The sequence below is a fragment of the Cupressus sempervirens genome, chromosome 3, assembly GCF_028749045.1.
Source record: "Cupressus sempervirens isolate cs-2001-9-10 chromosome 3, ASM2874904v1, whole genome shotgun sequence".
NCBI lineage: Eukaryota > Viridiplantae > Streptophyta > Pinopsida > Cupressales > Cupressaceae > Cupressus > Cupressus sempervirens.
In genome coordinates, this window is record NC_143120.1 from 125,634,549 (window position 1) to 125,656,121 (window position 21,573).

The 21,573-nt window shown below is 36.0% G+C and overlaps 1 protein-coding gene across 5 annotated transcripts in view; it reads right to left on the minus strand.

Annotated features, from left to right (window-relative positions):
• The window catches only part of LOC149565101 (uncharacterized), a 339,748-nt gene that overhangs the window by 137,340 nt on the left and 180,835 nt on the right, over positions 1-21,573 (minus strand). For all 5 annotated transcript variants that reach the window (XR_016361996.1, XM_089818649.1, XM_089818648.1 and 2 more), the window contains one exon: positions 444-487. Coding sequence is in view for 4 of the 5 variants with exons in the window: in XM_089818649.1 (XP_089674775.1) it covers positions 444-487 (44 nt within the window). In the remaining variant the exon portion in view is untranslated. The remainder of the gene's footprint in view (positions 1-443; positions 488-21,573) is intronic.

Genomic DNA, 21,573 nt, shown 5'->3' on the forward strand with positions numbered 1-21,573 from the left:
GATTTATGCTTCTGGTGAGATTGTGTGTCAGTTTATGAGCATCTCACCAGAAGCATAAATCAGAATAGCATGGATTGTGGAAATCTGTTACAAATAGACCAAAAATATTTATATTATTTTTTAGTAAGTCCTCAAATTTATAAATCAAATATTGCAATAGAAATTAGTCATCTTGAATCTTGAATATCAACTTTAAAATACTTAAAAGAGTAAATTATAAGGAAAGTTCAAACATAAAGATTACTAAAGTCAATTTCACACATTCGAAGAAAAAAAATTATATTATTACTTTCATAAGAAGTTTTATCTGATAAACACTAAGATACTAATGAATTGCATGAATTCATGCATACCACAAGTACACTCTGTTATTTGCATTGGGGTCAAACCATGTTATAACATAGTTTGCTGAAAAATTAAAGAGAGCATAAAACAGTGTTTACCCTTGTTCTCCTATGAGTGGACTCTGAAGAGTAATCAGCAATACCTGTTTCAAAGTGAAAACGTGTTATCACATGTTTTTTACAACATTGTAGAACCATATGACATTTGTGCAGGCTCACAAAAAGAGACAACGTCAATATAAGAAAAGAATACAAGGATTCTTTGAGGAAATGAACAATTAATATAGCCAGTTACAAAACCCATGGAAGAGATGGAAACTATAAGGAAATTTCTGAGAATGAATATCAATGTACTAATCTTCAATCCTTTTTTAGCTAAGAAGTTCAGACAGAGGAAGCAACTGGCGAATGAGTGACACTAAAGAACATATAAGTATTCAAGCTTCTCCTGAGCAGATAAAAGACTTTAATGACCAAACAAAACTGCATCTCTAATTTTGTTTGATTGCACAGCATAGGATTGCTACAAATATTAGCAACAGACAGAATCGTATACAAAAATTAGAAAACAGAAATCAACAAAATAAGACTTGTACTTTCCAGAAATAACAGGAAAAACATTATGGGACATTCTTTTTGGGGAGAGTGGAATCACACATATTTACATTTTGTGAAACATTATAAAAGCTTTGAGATTGCTTTACTCTCTGTTAGGTTATATGTAAGTTCTAAGTCTTAACAATTTGCATAGTTGTTGAGTTTTAGCTATCAGGAATAACATTATAGGACATTCTTTTTGGGGTTGTGGAACCACACATATTTATTGGTCATCAGATACAACTTGATTAAATTTGGTGAAACATTATAAGAGCTTCAAGATGTCTTTAGTCTCTGTTAGGTTTTATATAACCTCAAAGTTTCACAATTTGTTTCAAGTGTAGTTGTTGAGCTATGGCTATGAAGGAAAATATTTCACATATTCGAAATCACTGCTCATAATTACACTATACATTCTAAGACAATCGCATCACAAGTTTCATCTTTGTTTAGTTTTTTGATTGCTCCTCCATCTGCTACTTCACGAGCACTGCTGCTTCTCAAAAAGGTCACTGCTCATTCAAAATTGTAATCATATTGATTTGACCACTGTTTCTAATGAATCTGCTGGTCAACATGTCAACCTTATCAAGCATATCATTTATAAAGATATATGATGAAGTTTACCAGTTGCTGTGTATAGTTCTTAAACAAATCACCATGACTTCTGTAGAATATCTTCATTACTACCACGTATATCATTAGCAACCTGTTCATGTGATCACTTTTCAATCATAATTTAATTGCCAAGTAATGTTTGTTAATCTTAGCACTACTTTAACATCATAAAGACATCTCTATGTATCTTAAAATGTCAACGTAAATTGGGATAATTTCTTTCACATACATGTTTTCTTATTGGTGCTATTGGCACGTAGCAGTTGCTGCATATTATTCCTTTTATTTGAGACAATTCTTTATAGTTGATTCCCTCTCTATTTAGTTTATGCCAGTCGATCCCTTCATAATACTCGTGCTAATGAGAAAGATGCCACAGCCATGTATGCCAAATTTTTAATTTGAGCGACTATGAAAGCCACAACTTCTGCAAGTTCAGAATTGTCACTATTCAATCTCCTTTATAGGAAGTCGATCCACCTTACAATTATCAGCTTTTCAATCAATATAATCACTTCCATTGTTCATGTATTGTATGATTGTTTATCATCTTTAACTGCTTCCTTAGTCATAACTTGTGCAATTTAGAATGTGGCCAATGAGAATTAGTGAATACACTGATTTCTTAGATAAAGACTTCAAGGGCTTCTTCTATCAGAAATCTTATCACTGATGTACTATACTATTTCCTTCAATCACCACCTTTGAATTGCTATTTATAGAACATTGATTTTTGTCTTCTAATGAAAACTGCATACACTAATCACCATGGCTCCTTAATTGTATGTGGTCTGTTATCTTTGGCCTTTGTCCTTTGTCAATATGTTCTCCATACACTTATGACAACAATATATCTTTATCAACAATCTCATTCACATTATTTTGACATTCATAACTTTATACATCATTGTCATCAATAACAACTAATTGTTTATGTACGCTTGACACAAATGGCAACATTTCCAACAGTGTAGACTGTAATATCCCCTTGTTGAAATAACATTTATTAATTAATTTTAATAATACATAAAAATACAAAAGAATGAAAATTAAACTTAATATAATTAAAATGTAGCTAAGTTCAATGAATGGTCAAAAGGCACAAAATGAAAAGTTGTGACTTCCTCCTACATGAAATATAAAAGAGAGAGAACTTCATTTGAAAGGGGATATATGGAGAAAAGAAGAAAGAATGGAGCAAAGGATAATGGAAGAAGATAAGGAAGTGGCTCTTCAAACAGGCAGCAATAATGAAGGGTTGTGACCCTATTGAAGGGTGGTAATTGTTAAAGAGACCCTTATGAAGACATATGGCTCTCCCTCACATTTAAGGCTATATAGGGGAGAAGATTTCATTTAAGAGCATAAAAAAGGGAGATCGATTTGCAGAATAATATACTATACTCAGACAACAATAAAAAGTGGTGACTCAGTTCTTGAGAAAGGTGGTGAACCTTCCACCAATAAAGCAGAGTTCACTCCAAGCATTGAAGGGGACTAATCAATCATCACTCACCCATACCTCAAGGCATCAATCAAGCAACATCAAACCAAGGAGCATAAGCACTCATCCAGAAAGGCAGTGATCAACGTCCAAAGAAGGAAATGGCATCAAGTTACATCTACCTAAATTGCAACAGTGAAAATATATAACCCACAATAAGCTCGTATTTACTTATTTCTTTATTTAATAGCTCTATATTGCTATTTAATTTTTATTGGTACTAATTATGTTAATAAACATATATATTTAAATATTAATTTGAACTTATCTAATTGTCAATAAAATTATTATGTAATATTAGTCATTTATGTATTTTATTATTGTCTTGTATTTAATAGTTTAATATTCTGAGATATTTATTAAATTCCCCAGGAGAGGGGACATTACGCAGGTCTTGAGGAGATTCTTGATCTTCATTTATTTCCATGCATGTACCTTTAGATTTTCTAAAAGCATTATCTTCCTTAAAAGTGTCATCTCTGCTTACTTGTATTTGTTTCTGACTGGCAATATAAATCCTGTATGCTTTGGGATTTTCACTGTAAACCACAGATATCCCTTTCTCACCGGAGTGTTCCAGTTTGGTTCTTTTGTCTTTAGGTACGTGGACATACACTGGACAATCAAATATTTGAAATTGACTAATATCAGGCTTAACTCCTGAAAAAGCTTCCTCTGGAGTCATATTCTACAATATTTGATGAGGGCATTTATTCTGAACATGGACTGCAGTTCTGGAGGCTTCTGCCCATAAGAAAGTTTGAAGGTCTTGATCATGCATGATGGCTTTTGCTGCTTTGATAATAGATACATTCTTTCCTATTTGCAACCACATTTTTGTTATATATATATATTTCTTAATTGCATATATATATAACTATTGTAATAATCTGATAATTCCAATTCGAATGAATCTATAATCTTAACACTTCCTCTTAGAGAAAGGAGGATTGATATCATTCAACTCATGAATGCACAAGTATCAAATTTAGATGATGAGGATAATGAAGTCTTCAGTCCATCATAATTATGATACAACCATTATCACAATTCTAGACTAGTTTGGAGCTAGATCCAGTGATATAACACTTATATCAAGATATCCAACACAATCTATGACTTCAACTTAATGTAGTCAATCTTGATACATCCATTATCAAGTGCTTTAACCAATATAGTGACACATGATAACAGGTAAAGCTATTGATAAGATCATCACCTTACAACAACGACCATATCCGCATAAAAGATCATCATCTTTCATGCCACAACACATCCACAATATTGCAATATTGATTTTATCTAATATTCATGAATAAATTCCATAATACGAGATTCTAATATCGAGTTACAATTTAGTCATACCAAGTTTGGTTTTGAAGTATTCAATTTTCAACTTTGCAAGAGGCTTAGTGAAAATGTCTGCATTTTGTTCTTCAGCGCTCATATAAATCAACTTGATAACATCTCTGTCAACCATATCCCTTATATAGTGATAAGGAATTTCTATGTGCTTGGATCTATTATGGAAAACTGGATTAACTGATAATATAATATAGCTCTGCTTGTCACAGTGGATTATAGTGGGCTTTAGTGGTTTTCCAAATAGTCCATATAGAATTCTCCTTAGCCATACTCCTTCACGTGCTTCCATAGAGGCAGCCATATATTCAGCTTCAGTGGAGCTCTGAGCAACTGCTGACTGTTTTCTACTAAACTAGGATATCATGGTAGATCCAAGACTAAAAAAGCATCTTGTGGTACTCTTATGATCAATAGAATTTCCTGCCCAATCTGAATTGGAATACCCTTGAAGTTGTAACTCAGTATTCATATACTTCAGTCCAAGTCCAATAGTTCCTTGTAAATATCGTAAAATATGCTTGGCAGCCATTAGGTGGATCTTCTTGGGATCGCACATGAAATGACTTAACACATTCGTAGCATAGCAGATGTTTGGTCTTGTATTTACTAGGTACATAAAAGACCCAACAATTTGACGATAATGAGTAGGGTCTACAGGTTCTAAATCTACAGCTTCACTTTTAAGCTTACGAAGGTTAGTTTCCATTGGAGTTGAAAGAGGCTTACAGTCCATCATCCGGAATCTAGTCAATATATCAGTAGTGTACTTTTATTTAAGAGAATATAGTTCTCTTTCTGTCACACTTCTAGACCTAGACCTTCATATCCAATTCAGCTATGAGTGTCATATTCCCTCTTTAACTCAGTCTAGCAAAGACTTGTGAGTCATCTTATTATGGGGTCTTGTAGGCTGATAGGGTTGGATAGAGACCCAGTATGGTTATACAGTGTTGGGAATTTGGTGTTCCAGCAGTTGTTGTTCTGTTTGGAGATGTTCCTTGTTTTTAGGAGGCAGTTCCTAAAATTATGGGGTTATTCCTACTTTTTAGGATGGATGATCATGCTCAAGGTTGGATCTCTATGAGATGATTCCCTGAGTTCAGTTTCAGAGGAATAGAGTTTGTTTCCTGAGTTTTAGGAGCATCCCTAGATTTTAGGGATGAGATTGCAAGTGGATCCTTGATTTCCGACTTTAGTCACAGACAGGTGACAGGATGATTTCATGGTTTGTGGTGTCATTGGAGCATTTTGTAGCTACTTAGGTTATATTTTTAGTATTTCCTAAGTTAGCGTTTAATAATTAAATAAGGCTAAGTTATAGCCATTTTGGCATAATAAGGGGTTTTTGGCCTCATCTGGATGCATATACCTTGGTATAATAGCTCGTTGGAAAGGTCTTGAACTTTTCTAAATATTTCTCTTTTGACTCAAAGCATTTCGGTGAACGGATTTTTTTCTATTGGGAAGGTCATTTTTTGGATACTTGACCACTTAAAAAATGAGAAATATATTATTTTATAACCCAATGCCACATGGAGACACTTTTAGGGTTCGAGCTAAGTATGGTGGGTTATAAGGAGGTAAAGACAAAGTTCTAAGGCATTATTGACATATTAATCTTCGATTTGTGATTTGGGCTCTGATTGAGCTTTCAGCACTTGGGACGCCAACCCCACTTGCTTGCCTGTTTGGAACGTAGCCCCAAAATAGTGGTTTGGATTCATTGCAGTCATAAGCATCTTGGAGATTGTGCATTGTTTCTTCTGGGGAATGCAGTATTGAGTCAAAGTTTTAGCTTGGGTTTGGGCATTCTATCCATGTGTGGGCACTTTGCAATTGTACAGCAGCACCTGGCAGCCATATTCTTTCCCACGCACAACATTGGAGAGCTGAAAACTGGTCGTAGCTTCCTTTTAGGATCATATTTCTTCTTCACACCTTTAAGTTAGGTTTATCCTTGGTTGTAATCAACTCGATATTATGTAATGTCCCCATTTTAGCAATTGACCAAGTGTTTGTGCGTTAGCCTTGTTCTACATGGTCCCGAGGGCTAACGAAGGGTTTAATGGGATCCTGGAGTGTTTTGGCCTAGTCATTTCCAGTTTGGGACAAAACGAAGTTGATTGCCTCAGTTTCAGGCATACTTACTATTTTTAGTAAGTCGACAGGACACAGTGCAGGTCAATTTTGGTGATTGGATTTGATACTCCTCGGTGAGAGCTTTTCGATGAGCTATCACTCGCATTATTCGGAGTCCGATTGCTAATACATTTTAATGCCTGAAGTTTTATTAAAGTAATGTCTAATTTAATTGTAAAATATTAAAGTGTTACTTTAATATTTATTTTATGGGGATGTGTACCCAAGGGAGACATAAAGGGTATTTTAATATATGTTTTATATATTACACATCTTTTATCCCACATTGCCCATATGAGTTAAGCGGACCCTTGGAAATAGAATAAAAGGAAGCATTTGTGGCTTCATTAAACAGGTTGGATATGAGAAGAAATTGGTGTGTGAGTTGCACCTCCGTTCTTGGCATTTGAGGACGTTTATCCTCTCTTGTAACATTCTAGACATCATTCCCTTGGGGTTTGGCCTTTGGAATTCTTTGTTATTGGCTTCATTATCAGGCAGTTTAGTTGCATTTCCAGCTACAGGCAGATTTGGTATTTTGCTCATATCTTCTTACTACTTGTCCGACGCTTATGCCGCTTTGAGGGAATGATACTATGAAGGTAGTGGACTGATTGAAGGACAAAGTACTGTAGCAGCACTGTTCATGCGGCACTATTCACGCAACACTATTCACGCGACACTATTCACGCGGCACTATTCACGCGACACTGTAGCAGCAAGTTCGAAAGCATGGGCTGGAGTATTATGTTAATAATGCTGAAGTAAATAGTGAGTTGATAAATCTACCATGTATTTGGTTTTATGAATTCTGAAAATAACATTTTATTCGCAGCAGTTCATTTCCACTTTGCATATTATTGTAGTTTTTTTCTTGTTTCTGTTGTATGATACCAATTCCATGCACAAAACACAACAAACAAATAAACGTTTCATTTTCGGAGTTATAAGGGGTTTAAAACATTAAACGGAGAAATAAGAGGTTGAATGCAAACTGTTTGACATAATTCCTTTCAGCAATTTGGTTTAGTTTTTTGGGACATTCAGGGGTGCCCATTACAGTGGTATCAGAGCTATAAGTCATGCCATCCTGTGGAGGTCTTATAGGGAATTTGGAACAGCAGGATAGAGGGAAAAGTGTTTGACGAAATGTCAAAACACTAAAATCAGAAATAAATAAATAAAAACACAAGCTAAGCATTTATTTTTGAGCATTTGACAGGGGCCTTATAATTTCCACGATACCAGAGCAAGACAAAATAGGATTTCAAACTTGCAGAGCAAACAGTCTAGTACATCCGTGCAGGTGGACATTGAATCCAGCCATACAGACACAGAGGAGATATTCTTTGATCAGGACAACAATATGGGTGATCGAGATAAATTTTCAAAGTCATGGTGGCTAACGGTGATAAATTATTATGCACTCGGAAGATATCTAATCTTCGCATCAGGTTTGGAGATGGCTACGAGTTGGAGGATGAGTTCTATGTTGTGGACATGGGAGATTATGATGTCATCCTCTGCATGACATGGATGGCTTCACTAGTTGACTTCACACTCAACCTAGTGAAATTGGAGATGAGATTCCAGCATGAGGGCAAAATTGTGGTACTTAGAGGACTTTCAGATGGAGGTTGCAAAGTAGTGTCCTTGAGGAGAATGCAGAGACTTTTTCGTCATGATGACATAGAGCGGGCGGCAAAGTGCTACATTATGCCAACTTCACCAGAGCCACAAGAAAAGAGTCATCCACCAGATATCCAGAAGATACTTGATAGACACACTAAAGTATTTAGCGATATTCCTCATGGGGTTCCTCCTGACAGAGGGATGGAACATGTTATTGAGCTCGAGGAGGGAGCCAAACCAGTTATGATTACTCCCTATCGTCATCCTAAGAAACACAAGGATGAGATAAAGAAGGCGATTAAGGATTTGTTGGAGATGGGGCATATCAGGCCCAGTAAGAGCCCCTTTGCTTCAGCCGTAGTATTGGTAAAGAAGAAGGATGGGACGATGCGCATGTGCATCGATTACAAGGCACTGAATAAGAAAACAATTAAAAACAGGTATCCCATTCCTAGTATTGATGAGTTGATTGATGAGTTGCATGGGGCATGCTTCTTCACCAAAATTGATTTGCGATCCGGATACCATCAAATTAGGATGAGAGCAAAGGACATTGAGAAAACAGCCTTCCGATGTCACTATGGCCACTTTGAGTTCATGGTTATGCCATTTGGTCTAACCAATGCACCTGCTACATTTCAAAGTTGTATGAACCAGGTATTCAAGAAGTAGCTGAGGAGATTTGTCTTGATCTTCTTTGATGACATCTTGATCTTCAGTAAGACTTGGGAGGAGCACTTACATCATCTAGAGGAGGTGTTATCTATTCTGGAGAGAGAGTCATTATATGCCAAGGAATCTAAATGTGAGTTTGGCATGACTGAGCTCCTTTACCTTGGGCATATCATTAGTGCAGATGTTGTTCGGGTTGATCCCGAAAAGATTAGAGCTATTGTAGAGTGGCCTACTCCCACAAACCTTAAGCAGCTTAAGAGATTCTTTGGTTTATATGGTTTTTATAGGAGGTTTGTTAAGAGATTCTCACAGATTGCTACACCCTTGACAGATCTTACCAGGAAAGGAGCCTTCGTGTGGACAGGAGCAGCACAGATGTGTTTTGAGCATTTCAAGCAGGAAATGTCTTCATGTCCAGTTCTAGCTCTACCGCATTTCACGAAGCCTTTTGAGCTTCATTGTGATGGATCAAGTGATGGGATTGGAGCAGTATTGATGCAGGAGAAGCATCCTATTGCATTCGAGAGTAGGAAGCTCTGGGGAGTTGAGAAGAGTTATTCTATCTATGACCGGGAGATGTTGGCCATAATGCATGCATTGGCCAAATTTCGATCATATTTGGTAGGTGGACGTTTTGTGATCAAGACTGATCACAATAGTATTAAATATTTCATGAGCCAGCGTGATCTTAATGACCGGCAACAAAAATGGGTGACTAAATTGCAGGCTTATGACTTTGACATAGAGTTTGTCAAAGGTAAGAAAAATGTGGTGGCTGATACCTTATCTCGGAGACCTCACTTATGTGCTCTGGCAGAGATTTCAGGAGATTGGAGAGATCGGATTATAGCAGAGTATGTCGAAGATGCTTGGGCTTCTGGATTGATTTCAGGTACCATACAGGATGATCGCTATGAGGTGATAAATGGATTGATCAGAGTTTAGGACAGGGTTTATTTGATTTTGTCATCACATTTGAGAGAGGCGATACTGAAGGCATTTCATGATGCACCCACAACTGGACATCCGGGGGTCTTCAAGACCTACAGGCAGATCCGAGAGCGGTTTTCATGGAAAGGGCTCAAGGATGATGTTCAGAGGTATCTCAGGGAGTGTGTGGTTTGTCAACAGAATAAGGGAGAGCACACATTTCCCGCAGGTTTATTACAGCCCTTGCTCATTCCTGATAGGAAATGGGAAAGTATTTCGATGGACTTCATCACTGGTTTACCACGAGTGCAGGGAAGGAATTGCATCTATGTGGTGGTGGACCGCTTGACGAAGTTTGCTCACTTCTTTGCTATTCCGTCCACTTACACAGCAGCACAGGTGGCAGATCTTTTCTTTAGAGAGATATTCAGGTTACATGGGCTGCTCAGGTTCATTGTCAGCGACCGGGATAGTAAGTTTATGAGTTTTTTTTGGCAAGAGTTCTTTAGGTTGTGTGGTACAGATCTTACACCTAGCACTAGTTATCATCCACAAACAGATGGGCAAACAGAGATTGTGAATAAATGGGTGGAAGGATATTTGAGGAACTATGTAACTGCACAACAAAAGGCTTAGATCAGATGGTTGCATATGGGAGAGTATTGTTATAACACCACTTATCATATGTCCATCAAGATGACTCCTTTCATGGCACTCTATGGTTATGAAGCACCTAGATTCATGGATTTAGTTTTGGGGCACAGTAGAGTGCCCAAAGCCAAAAACTTATTGCAGGATAGTCAGGACATCTTGAAAGTGCTCAAAGAGAATATACAACAGGCCCAGAATCAACAGAAATTGTATGTTGATCAGCAGCGAATAGAGCGTAGCTTCGAGGTAGGGGATATGGTTTACTTGAGGGTATAACCATATAGACAGTCATCGCTCAAGAAGAGCGGAGCTGAAAAGTTGAAACCTAGATTTTATGGTCCCTACAAGGTGATTCGCAAAGTGGGCAAAGTCGCCTATGAGCTTGAGCTTCCAGAGGGCAATCAAGTGCACAATGTGTTTCATGTGTCTAGGCTTAAGAAAGCCATTTGGATGAGGAGGGGAAGCTTGTGTTAGTACCCGAGGCTATTCTGGAAACCAGAGAGAGGAAGCTTAGAAACAGGATAGTGAAGGAGTACTTAGTCAGATGGAAAGACCTGCCGGAGGAAGATTCTACATGGGAGAGTGAGCAGGTTATTCAACAGGCTGGACTGAGATTGCTTGAGGACAAGCAATTTCAAGCAGGGCAAACCGTAATGTCCCCATCTTAGCAGTTGACCAAGTGTGTGTGCGTTAGCCTTGTTCTACATGGTCCCGAGGGCTAACGAAGGGTTTAATGGGATCCTGGAGTATTTTGGCCTAGTCGTTTCCAATTTGGGCCAAAACGAAATTGATTTACTCAGTTTCAGGCATACTTACTATTTTTAGTAAGTCGGCAGGACACAGTGCAGGTCAATTTTGGTGATTGGATTTGATACTCCTCGGTGAGAGCTTTCCGATGAGCTATCACTCGCATTATTCGGAGTCCGGTTGCTAATACATTTTAATGCCTGAAGTTTTATTAAAGTAACGTCTAATTTAATTGTAAAATATTAAAGTGTTACTTTAATATTTATTTTATGGGGATGTGTAGCCAAGGGAGACATAAGGGGTACTTTAATATATGTTTTATATATTACACATCTTTTATCCCACATTGCCCATATGAGTTGAGCGGACCCTTGGAAATAGAATAAAAGGAAGCATTTGTGGCTTCATTAGACAGATTGAATATGAGAAGAAATTGGTGTGTGAGTTGCAGCTCCGTTCTTGGCATTTGAGGACGTTTATCCTCTCTTGTAACATTCTAGACGTCATTCCCTTGGGGTTTGGCCTTTGGAATTCTTTGTTATCGGCTTCATTATCAGGCATTTTAGTTGCATTTTCAGCTACAGGCAAATTTGGTATTTTGCTCATATCTTCTTCACTACTTGTCCGACGCTTATGCCGCTTTGAGGGAATGATATTACGAAGGTAGTGGACTGATTGAAGGACAAAGTACTGTAGCAGCACTGTTCATGCGGCACTATTCACGCAACACTATTCACGCGATACTGTAGCAGCAAGTTCGAAAGCATGGGCTGGAGTATTATGTTAATAATGCTGAAGTAATTAGTGAGTTGATAAATCTGCCATGTATTTGGTTTTATGAATTCTGAAAATAACATTTTATTGGCAACAGTTCATTTCCACTTTGCATATTATTGTAGTTTCTTTCTTGTTTATGTTGTATGATACCAATTCCATGCACAAAACACAAAAAACAAATAAGCGTTTGATTTCCGGAGTTATAAAGGGTTTAAAACATTAAAAGGAGAAATAAGAGGTTGAATGCAAACTATTTGACATAATTCCTTTCAGTAATTTGGTTTAGTTTTTTGGGACATTCAGGGGTGCCCATTACATATTATTGTAAATCTTCATCTGGTTACAAATTAGGCTTTATATTCAAAAATCTCCTTGAAGCGAAATTGCTTTGGTTGTATTTGAAATAAATTTTCAAAACTGGTTCATGTTATTATACTTCTGTTATTACTTATTGCAAAATCATCAAAAACATAAAACAATCAAACCCTTCTGTAACTTTCGTCTAGCTTTGCAAGAAAATTTTAATAAATATGGAAAACAAATTTAAAAATAATAATTTATAGCAGATCAGCAGAAGAGATCCATCAGGGATCTTTCAATGAGGTCTTGTTTGCATTTAGCTACAAGGTGGTCTCTATCTGTTATCAATAATTCATCAACATAAAGAACAATAATTAACATGTCATTGTTAGATAATTTGAAATATATGTTAGGATCAACTTCATTTTTAAAGTATCCTAACTTGGAGAGATAGTTGTCTATCCTCTCATACCAAGCTCTGGGAGCTTGCTTAAGGCCATAGAGAGCTTTCTTTAGTTTGCATACATAATGCTTCCTTTCATGTGTGGTGAACCCTTCAGGTTATTCTATATATACGTCCTCTTCAATGATGTCGTTTAAGAAGGTTTTCTTTACATCCACCCAATGTATTTTCCATCTTTTGGATGCAACAATGGCAATTATCGTTCTTACAAAAGTGTAACGTGCAACTGGAGCAAATGTTTTTTCATAATCAATTGCGACCTTTTGAGAAAAACCCCTTGCAAAAAATCTGGCTTTGAGTTTTTCAATGCTTCTGTCAGGTGCATACTTGATTTGAAATAACGATTTTGAAGATACAAATGATTTGTCTTTAAGTCTAGGGACAATATTTGATGACGAAGCATCCAGTGGTGTAAGGGCAATCCTGTATCACCCAAAAATATGCTTAGTATTAGTTTCTGTTTAAAGTGCTTTTATTTCTGGATACCCATTTGGGTCAAATAAAGATTCCAACTCTCATAGTTCCACTATCGGTTTTTTGGGTTAGACCTTTTGAGCACCTTGGGATACGTGTCAATGCAGAAAATGAGTTATTTTGTAATTGAGCCATAATTATGATGAGAGGGTGTAAGTAGGAGGGATGATTATATTTGTAATTTAGAACACTCCAGAAAAAAAGAATCAAGTCAAAAGGCTTTACGGTTTGAAAGTTATTTTAGTTTAAAGTTGCCTGGAGACCTCATAAGAGTGCTTCCAAGTCAGATTTGAGGCATTAAACGACCTCGTACGGGCCTGAAAAATGGGGGACAAGCAAAGCATGTCTATATGGCTATAGAGTGCTTTGAGATCTTTTAAGAAATGTAAACGATTCGTCAATTGGAGTCCCGAATCAAAAGTTATGCCTCCCAGAAGTTGGACTACCAATTCTGGATTCTTCTAATTTTACACCGGCTTCTAACGTGATTTCTAGAACCTTTTGTTTTGGCAGTGGATTCCAAATGGCATATTCTAGAATGTATTCCTAACCCTAAACCTAATTGGGGTTTATTTAAGAACATTTCTGGCATTGTAAAGGCAATTCTTCGTGGAGTTTGAGATAAGGTACTGTAAGGAGGATTTTTCTCCAGGATCTGACCATTGTAAGCCCATAGGGCATGTATTTGGGTCTATTTATATATACTGAATGTAGTAGGATATTTTTACTAATAATAATATTCCCCTTTTCCCCTGTTGCATTCTTTCTGGTTGTGCTCTGTGTCTTCATCAATATCCTAAACATCATTTAATAGAATGGATTGATATTCCTCTACCATTGCATCTTTCCATGCTTGAGTTTTTAAAGCCTCCTCAACATTAGTTGGTTCTATTTTTGTGAGTTTTGTTATTAAGGCAACATAGCATTTTTTATTTCTTATTTTCTTATTTTCTCTAGAAATCTCATCTGATTCTATATTGTTATCTTCAATCATTTTTCTGGCCCATAGTGGTATTTTCTTGTGATTTAAAACTTCATCATTCTCAGCATTAGATGCATATATGTTTCATTCTTTGGGAAAACTCTCGCTCAGAGTTCCAACTGAATTATCTTTTGTAGTATTCTCCCTCTGATTCTCAGTATTATGATCATCTACCATGATGAACTCCCTCTGATTCTCAATTTCCTCGTCTTCTTTGTTTAAGGGTGTTTTGAAAGCAATATCTTTGTCAAACTTAACATCCCTACTAATTTCAACAGACTTTTGTCCCAAAATATATACTTTGTATCCCTTAGTTGTTTCACTATAGCCAACAAATATGCCTTTCTTTCCAGAAGGTTCTAATTTAGACCTTTTCTCTTTGGGAATGTAAATGTAGATTGGACAACCGAAAATTTTCAAATGACTAAGATATGGCTTGTTACTTGTGAAGGCTTCTTCAGGAGTTACATTTTCTAATGTTGCACAAGGACTTCTATTTTGAATGTATACCGTTGTACTTGCTACTTCGGCCCAAAAAGACATAGGGAGATTTTGGTTGTGAATCATGGCTTTTGTTGCCTTCTATGATAGTTCTATTTTTCATTTTTGCAACCCCATTTTGTTAAGGATTATAAGGTGCTGTAGTCTCCCTTTTAATCCCAACAGAAATACAAATTTTTTTGAAGATGTCAGATGTGTACTCCCCTTCGTTATCTGACGTTAATGTTTTTATTTTCATTCCAGTGTGATTTTCCACTAGGGCTTTAAATTCTTTGAATTTTTATAAAACTTCATTAGATTATTTAAATTTAAGAAAGTATATCCACGTTTTTTTAGAGTAATCATCAATGAAGTCATAGTACAATAATCCCGCTAGTGAAGGTGTTGACATGGGTCCATCTTTTTTTATTTTTCCTAGGGCACACCCTTTACAAATACTAATGTGATCTAATTTGAGATTAGGTATGCTTGTAGTGATTTTCCCTATGCTAGGAAGGGCACTAAAGCCAAAGTGCCCTAATCTTCTATGCCAAAGTTCATTTGATTTATGGACTTCATGATTTAGTGCTTGAGGTTTTGCTTTAATACTTAATTTTTACAGGCTTCCACCTCTTGATCCTATACTAATGTCGTTCTTTATGTTAGAGTTTTTAAGCCATAGTAACACTTTATCCTCATTGAAGGTGACACAATATCCTTGATTGGCTAGATTTGAAATGGAGATTAGGTTTCTTTTTATCCGTGGAACAAATAGCACATCTTTTAAATTAAGAGTTTCTCCTATTGTTATTTGTAAGGAGCAGGTCCCAATTCCTTTTACTGGGTAAGTAGAATTATCTCCAATTGTGACTTCTTCTATGCAGTACCCTCTGAATCTTTCAAACTGATTTCTAAATCCAGTTATATGTCTTGAAGCTCTGCTATCTATTATCCAAGTCTTATTAATAGTATTTAAATCACTTGACAAGGCTAAATAGAATAGAGGATTTTCAACTTCATGAGACTCAGCTAGAGTAACTTGATTTTACTTCCTTTCTGGACAAAATCTTCCGATGTGACCGAACTTATCACATCAATAGCACTGTACTTTGGATAGATCTCTTTCTTTGTATTTTGAGAGTTATTTCCTCTCTTGGGTTTGAATTTTCTCTTGTTTCCCTTGTTCCTAGAGTTTGTATGTAGTGCTTCGATCTCTCCTTCCTTATTTGTGCAAATTCCTCTTTATATTAGCCGTGACTCCTCTTGAGTACATTCCTTCTTTAGTTGATCAAATTTTGGAAGGTCAACTTACAAATTGAATGAATGATTCCCATGACATAGGTAGTCCTCTTAGAGAAATTAGTAAAAGCTTTGAGTCCTCTACATTGTTTCTAATGGTAGCAAGTTGATCCTTTATTTCAAAGATCCTTAGGAAGTAAGTTGTTATTGCCTCTCCTCTGTTTATTTTTATATTCATGAGTTGTTGCTTTAAGGTCAATACTCTGCTTGCATTGTTTATTTCAAATGTATCTTTTATAGTTTTAAATACTTCATAGGCTGTTTTCAATCTTGCTATTGAAGGGAGAATATAATCTCTAACAGCATCAATTATAACTTTCTTGGCTTTTCTGTTTTGTCTGTTCCGAGTAGTTCTTTCAGGTTCTTCTTTAGGCATGTTTGGATCTTTTTCTATGAAGGGTTCTAACTCAAGTTCTTCAAGTAAGGCAATAATCCATATTTTCCATGAAGAGAAGTTTCCAGCCCCTTCCAGTCTATCTTCTACTTTGATCCCGTTCACAATTTTATTCTAACTGATATAACAAAATCTTATACCGATATGTTTCTAATGGATAATCCAAACCCATCTCTAAACCCGTCTGTAATAATAAGGTTTCAAATTGAGTTTCCTCTAACGAGGCTCTAATACCATGAAAAGGAAACTGGATCTTTATAGAGAAATATCAATGTATTTATTTATCTAGACATGAACCACGTTCAGATCAGAATGTATATATAATGGTGATGACAGTATCAAGTGACTGTAGTAATCGCTATACTATACTAATGTCATATACTATGCCTTGTAGATGATTCTGATTGTTACAGTCACCGATAGCATGAGGGTATATATATTGCATGAAGAGTCAATGTCCACGGAGGGGCATGACTCTCCCGTGGCATATGCCATGCAGAGTCATGGCCCTCTGTGGCTTGACTAAAGTAATTATACACAACGATCTTGGACTATCGGTTAGTCTAAACAGTCATGCAATTTCATCAAAATAATTACGATTAGACTAATTCAAATATATATATATATATATACATACATACATATATATATATATATATATATATATATGTATGTATGTATGTATGTATATATATATATATATATATATATATATATATATGTATGTATGTATGTATGTATGTATGTATGTATGTATGTATGTATGTATGTTTATGTATGTATGTATGTATGTATGTATATTATTTCTTAATTGCATATATATATAACTATAGTAATCATCTGACAATTCCAATCCAAATGAATCTATAATCTTAACAGCATTCACCTTAACATATACGGTGATTAATAAGCAACAAATACCATGATTTGCATATGTTTGATTAGAGGGTAACAATAGATAAAATGAATAACAATTATGACAATGATATAGTATCAGGTCATAATGTTATGATGCAGGCCTTTGATTGATCAATCATCAATAGCTGGCACAAATTAATTAAGGCTACACTATTATTTGTTAATCAGCGGTCAAAGGGATATTGACCAAAGTGAGAAGTCACATCTCTTCAACCCTGAGTAGTCATTCCAAATGCAGGGTACAAGAAGGCTGCCCAAATTTCTCAAAATGGGACATATCATCATTTTATCTTTAAGTGGATCTGTGGAGGAGGAGAAATGAACGAACAGGGAATGCAGCAAATAACAGGGTAAGAGAAATACAGAGACAGGTATCCTAATCAGTGAAAAAGAGAGGAAAACAGAAATAAGAAATTCACATAGAATTGGGAGATATATCCAACATAGAAAAATAGATATGAACCAAAACAATACATATTATTCAGTAAAGGGAATAAATATTCATATAATCCTACTCAGCATCCAGTAGGAAGTTTCAGGCAATTAGAACAGAGAAGCGCCAAAAATCATTGAATAAGATCTAAAGGAGAGCTCATCAAAGAAGAATTAGACCATTAAAGATAGAAACAAATTAAATCAGACGAATTAAACCAAAGGAAAAAGAGCAGAGTTAAGTATGTAAAAGACACCAGGAAATATATTATAAAGTAGTGATATTTAACAAGGGATATCGGGAGAGATAAGCTGAAATAGCAAAGCATCATACACTTGGGTGTCAACCAAGGAAATCCCATAGGGTATTTGAATTAAAGAATCGCTTATTAGAGTTTCCAATAATATGTCACCTTGATCACTTGGACTAGCCTGGATGTGAAGATAAAGAAGCTGAAGAATAAGATGGAGGTAGCAGTTAGGGGATTATAGATCATATACCTGAACATAGTTACTTTGGTCACGATGGAAAGAATTACCATAATCAAAGTTTCAATTACCAAGCACAGTTGGATAAAGAAAGATGATAACGGCCCATTACACTTAATAATATCTTCTTCCATATACACATCATCAGTGGACCCTTAGGACAGATTGAGAGATTTGAATCGGGTGACAAGAAAAGGGTCAAGGGAGATTCCTTAATATTTATTATATCAAAATATAAATTAATAATAATATATGAGATATTATTTAAAACCATATATGTAATTAGGGATAAGGAGGATAGCTGAGTAATAATCAATGGATCATAAATAATAAATGTACTCACTTAATACTCTTGTCAGGAAGAGGCAAAAATTGGTGAATAATATATATTGCTGCGAATAAGTCAGTTAACAATACCAATTTATAGGATATTATATTTGAGAACTATTAAGAGGGATGACAAGTCACCCTTTTCAAGGGAAACCCAAATCTTCATATGACCATTAAAGAGTAAATTAAGTCAGCTCCCATCCCGGGGGCATTACAACATGGACCTTGATCGCACTCCTGAGTTTCGGAGGGAGTTCACTGAACCGGATAATACTGATGATTCAATTGATCCTTTGGATCCTACTGATGGGCCTAGAGATATCATTGCAAATAAAAGAGACCTCTATGGGTAAGGAAAAATATGCAAGAGGCAGAAAAGTTTGCAGTTCCCTCGAGGCATTTTTAGAGGAAGTAAAAGGCCACATAGATTCTCTAGCTATGTTGCATTGATGTGTAATATCATTCAGACTAGACCTTCCAGTGTTGAGGAAGTCTCTAAACAACAAGTCTGGAAAGATGCTATGGATAAAGAATATCAATCCATTACTAAGAACAATTTTTAAGATATTGTACCTAGACCTGAAGGGAAGTCAGTTGTATCTTCCAAATGGCTATTCAAGATCAAGCATGCAGCTGATGGAAGCATTGAAAAATACAAAGCCAGATTTGTTGTACAAGGTTTCTTTAGAAAAAGGGAATATACTATGAAGAAACCTTTTCTCCAATTGCTCGATACACTTCCATTAGAATGATTTGCCATTGCAGCAACTAAAGGATGAAAGCTACATCAGATGGGTGTGAAGAGAGGTTTTCACAATGGTGTTATTGAAGAAGTCTATATTGACCAACTTGAAGGCTTTGTGATTAATGAGAAAGAGTCTCATGTGTGTAAGTTAAAGAAAGCCTTATATGGTCCTAACCGGGCTCCTCAAGCATGGTATTAAACAATAGAAAAAAACCTAAGGAGTTTGGGATTCTGTAAGAATAATGTTGATATGAATCTTTACTTCAAAGTACTCAATAGTGAAGCCTTAATATTGGTACTATATGTTGATGATTTATTTCTTGCAAAGAAAGAACATCTCATCTCTAGATGCAAGCAGAAGCCAACTTCAGAAATGGAGATGACGGATCTAAAACCTATGCACTTCTTTCTAGGACTGGAAGTATGAAAAAGACCTGATGGTTTTACCCTAGGCCAAGGAAAATACACCATTGACATCTTAAATAGATTTTGGAGGTTAGATTGTAAATCTATGTCCACACCGATGGAAACCAATTTGAAAAAGTTGAGTAAATCAGCAACTTAGTCAAATCTTGCAGATCCTACTCTCTGCAAACAGTGCATTGGGTTCTTTATGTATCTAGTTAATAGAGTACATATTTGCTATGCAGTGACTGCACTTAGCCAGTTCATGTGTGAAACCAAACAGATAAATCTAGTAATAGCTAAACATATCTTGAGATACTTAGATGGCATAGTTGGATATGACTTGAAGAACTCTTCTAGTGTGGACTTCGACTTCCAAGGCTATAGAGATTCTAATTGAGCAGGAAGTGTCACTGATCGAAAGAGCGCCTCTAGTGGTTGTTTTAATTTGGGATCTGCTATGATTTTTGGGTGCAACAGGAAACAGTCTTATATTGCCCAAAGTACAACCGAAGTTGAATATGTTGCAACCAGTGTAGCAGTATGGCTTCAAAAGATCCTTGCAGGATTGTTTGGAAAATCATTGGATCCTAAAGTTATTCATTGTGATACTCAAAGTTGTGTGAAGCTTTATGTCAATCATGTGTTTCATGATAGAACAAAGCATGTAGAGATCAAATATCACTATATTAGAGATATGGTACAAAGGAATGCTATCCATTTGAAGTACATTAGCACTGATGACCAGACTATTGATATTCTCACCAAGCCACTTGCCAGATTGAAGTTTGTGCACTCTTGAGACAAACTTGGAATTGTGGAGAATAAAGCACTGGCTGAGAGGGAGGCTCAACATCAATGATTCCTTAAGATGTACTATAGTACGATTTCTCTGAGATGAAGAATTTTGAGGTGACAACCCTTAAAGTGCATTATCTCTATGACAGAGAAATTTGAGATGTCAGCCCTCGTAATGCCAATTTCTTTGAGACAAAGAAATTGGAGATGTTACCCCTCATAGTGCAATTTCTTTGAGACGAAGAAATTTGAGGTGTTAGCCCTCGTAGAGCAATTTACTTTAGACGGGAAACTTGAGGTGTCAACCATTGTAGTGTGTTTCTCTAAGATGGAGAAATTGGAGTCTTTAGCCCTTGTAATGCATTTCTTTGAGACAGAAAAATTGAGGTATCAACCCTCATCATAGACATTACTCTTTAAACTCAAATATTTGAGTACATCCTCCATAGCTAAGAGGGAGTGTTGTTCATTAGCATCAAGAGGATATCTTAAACTATCTAATTGTCTCAAGTGATGCATCACATCACTTGAGACCATATTTAACTATAAAATACTTTCAGCAATTAATTAATTAATCATATATTGTTTGATTACAGTGGTGTGGACTTAATGAGACCAGAATATTAAAAGCCATGAGCTAACAAACAAATGTATAATTACAGTTAAATAAACATAAACTCAAGCAGCAGTTACCATAACAAAGAGGTATGAGTTAGTAACCATCAATCACTTGGAAGGGTGTATCTCCATATTGCATAAGACACATCCCAAGTGACATCTCTGACATTAAGGGGGATATATAAAGTGGTTCACAAGTCATTCAGATACCACCGTTTACACAAGAACAATATACAGACTAGAGGGCAGTGATATACTACTAGTGTTGCGTTTTTCACCTTCACATTGCAAGGTTTTGTCAGGGTACATACTGTGCACTTTGTGAATTAATTTAAAATTTGCATTTTTATTAACTCTGATCATAAAGACAACAAGTGTTAACTTTTGAAGCAGATTGGCAGCATTTCAGAGTTTTGAGGAGTCTTGCAAGTTTCTCGAAACCCAAGTCGTGGCCAGGGTAATTCTTG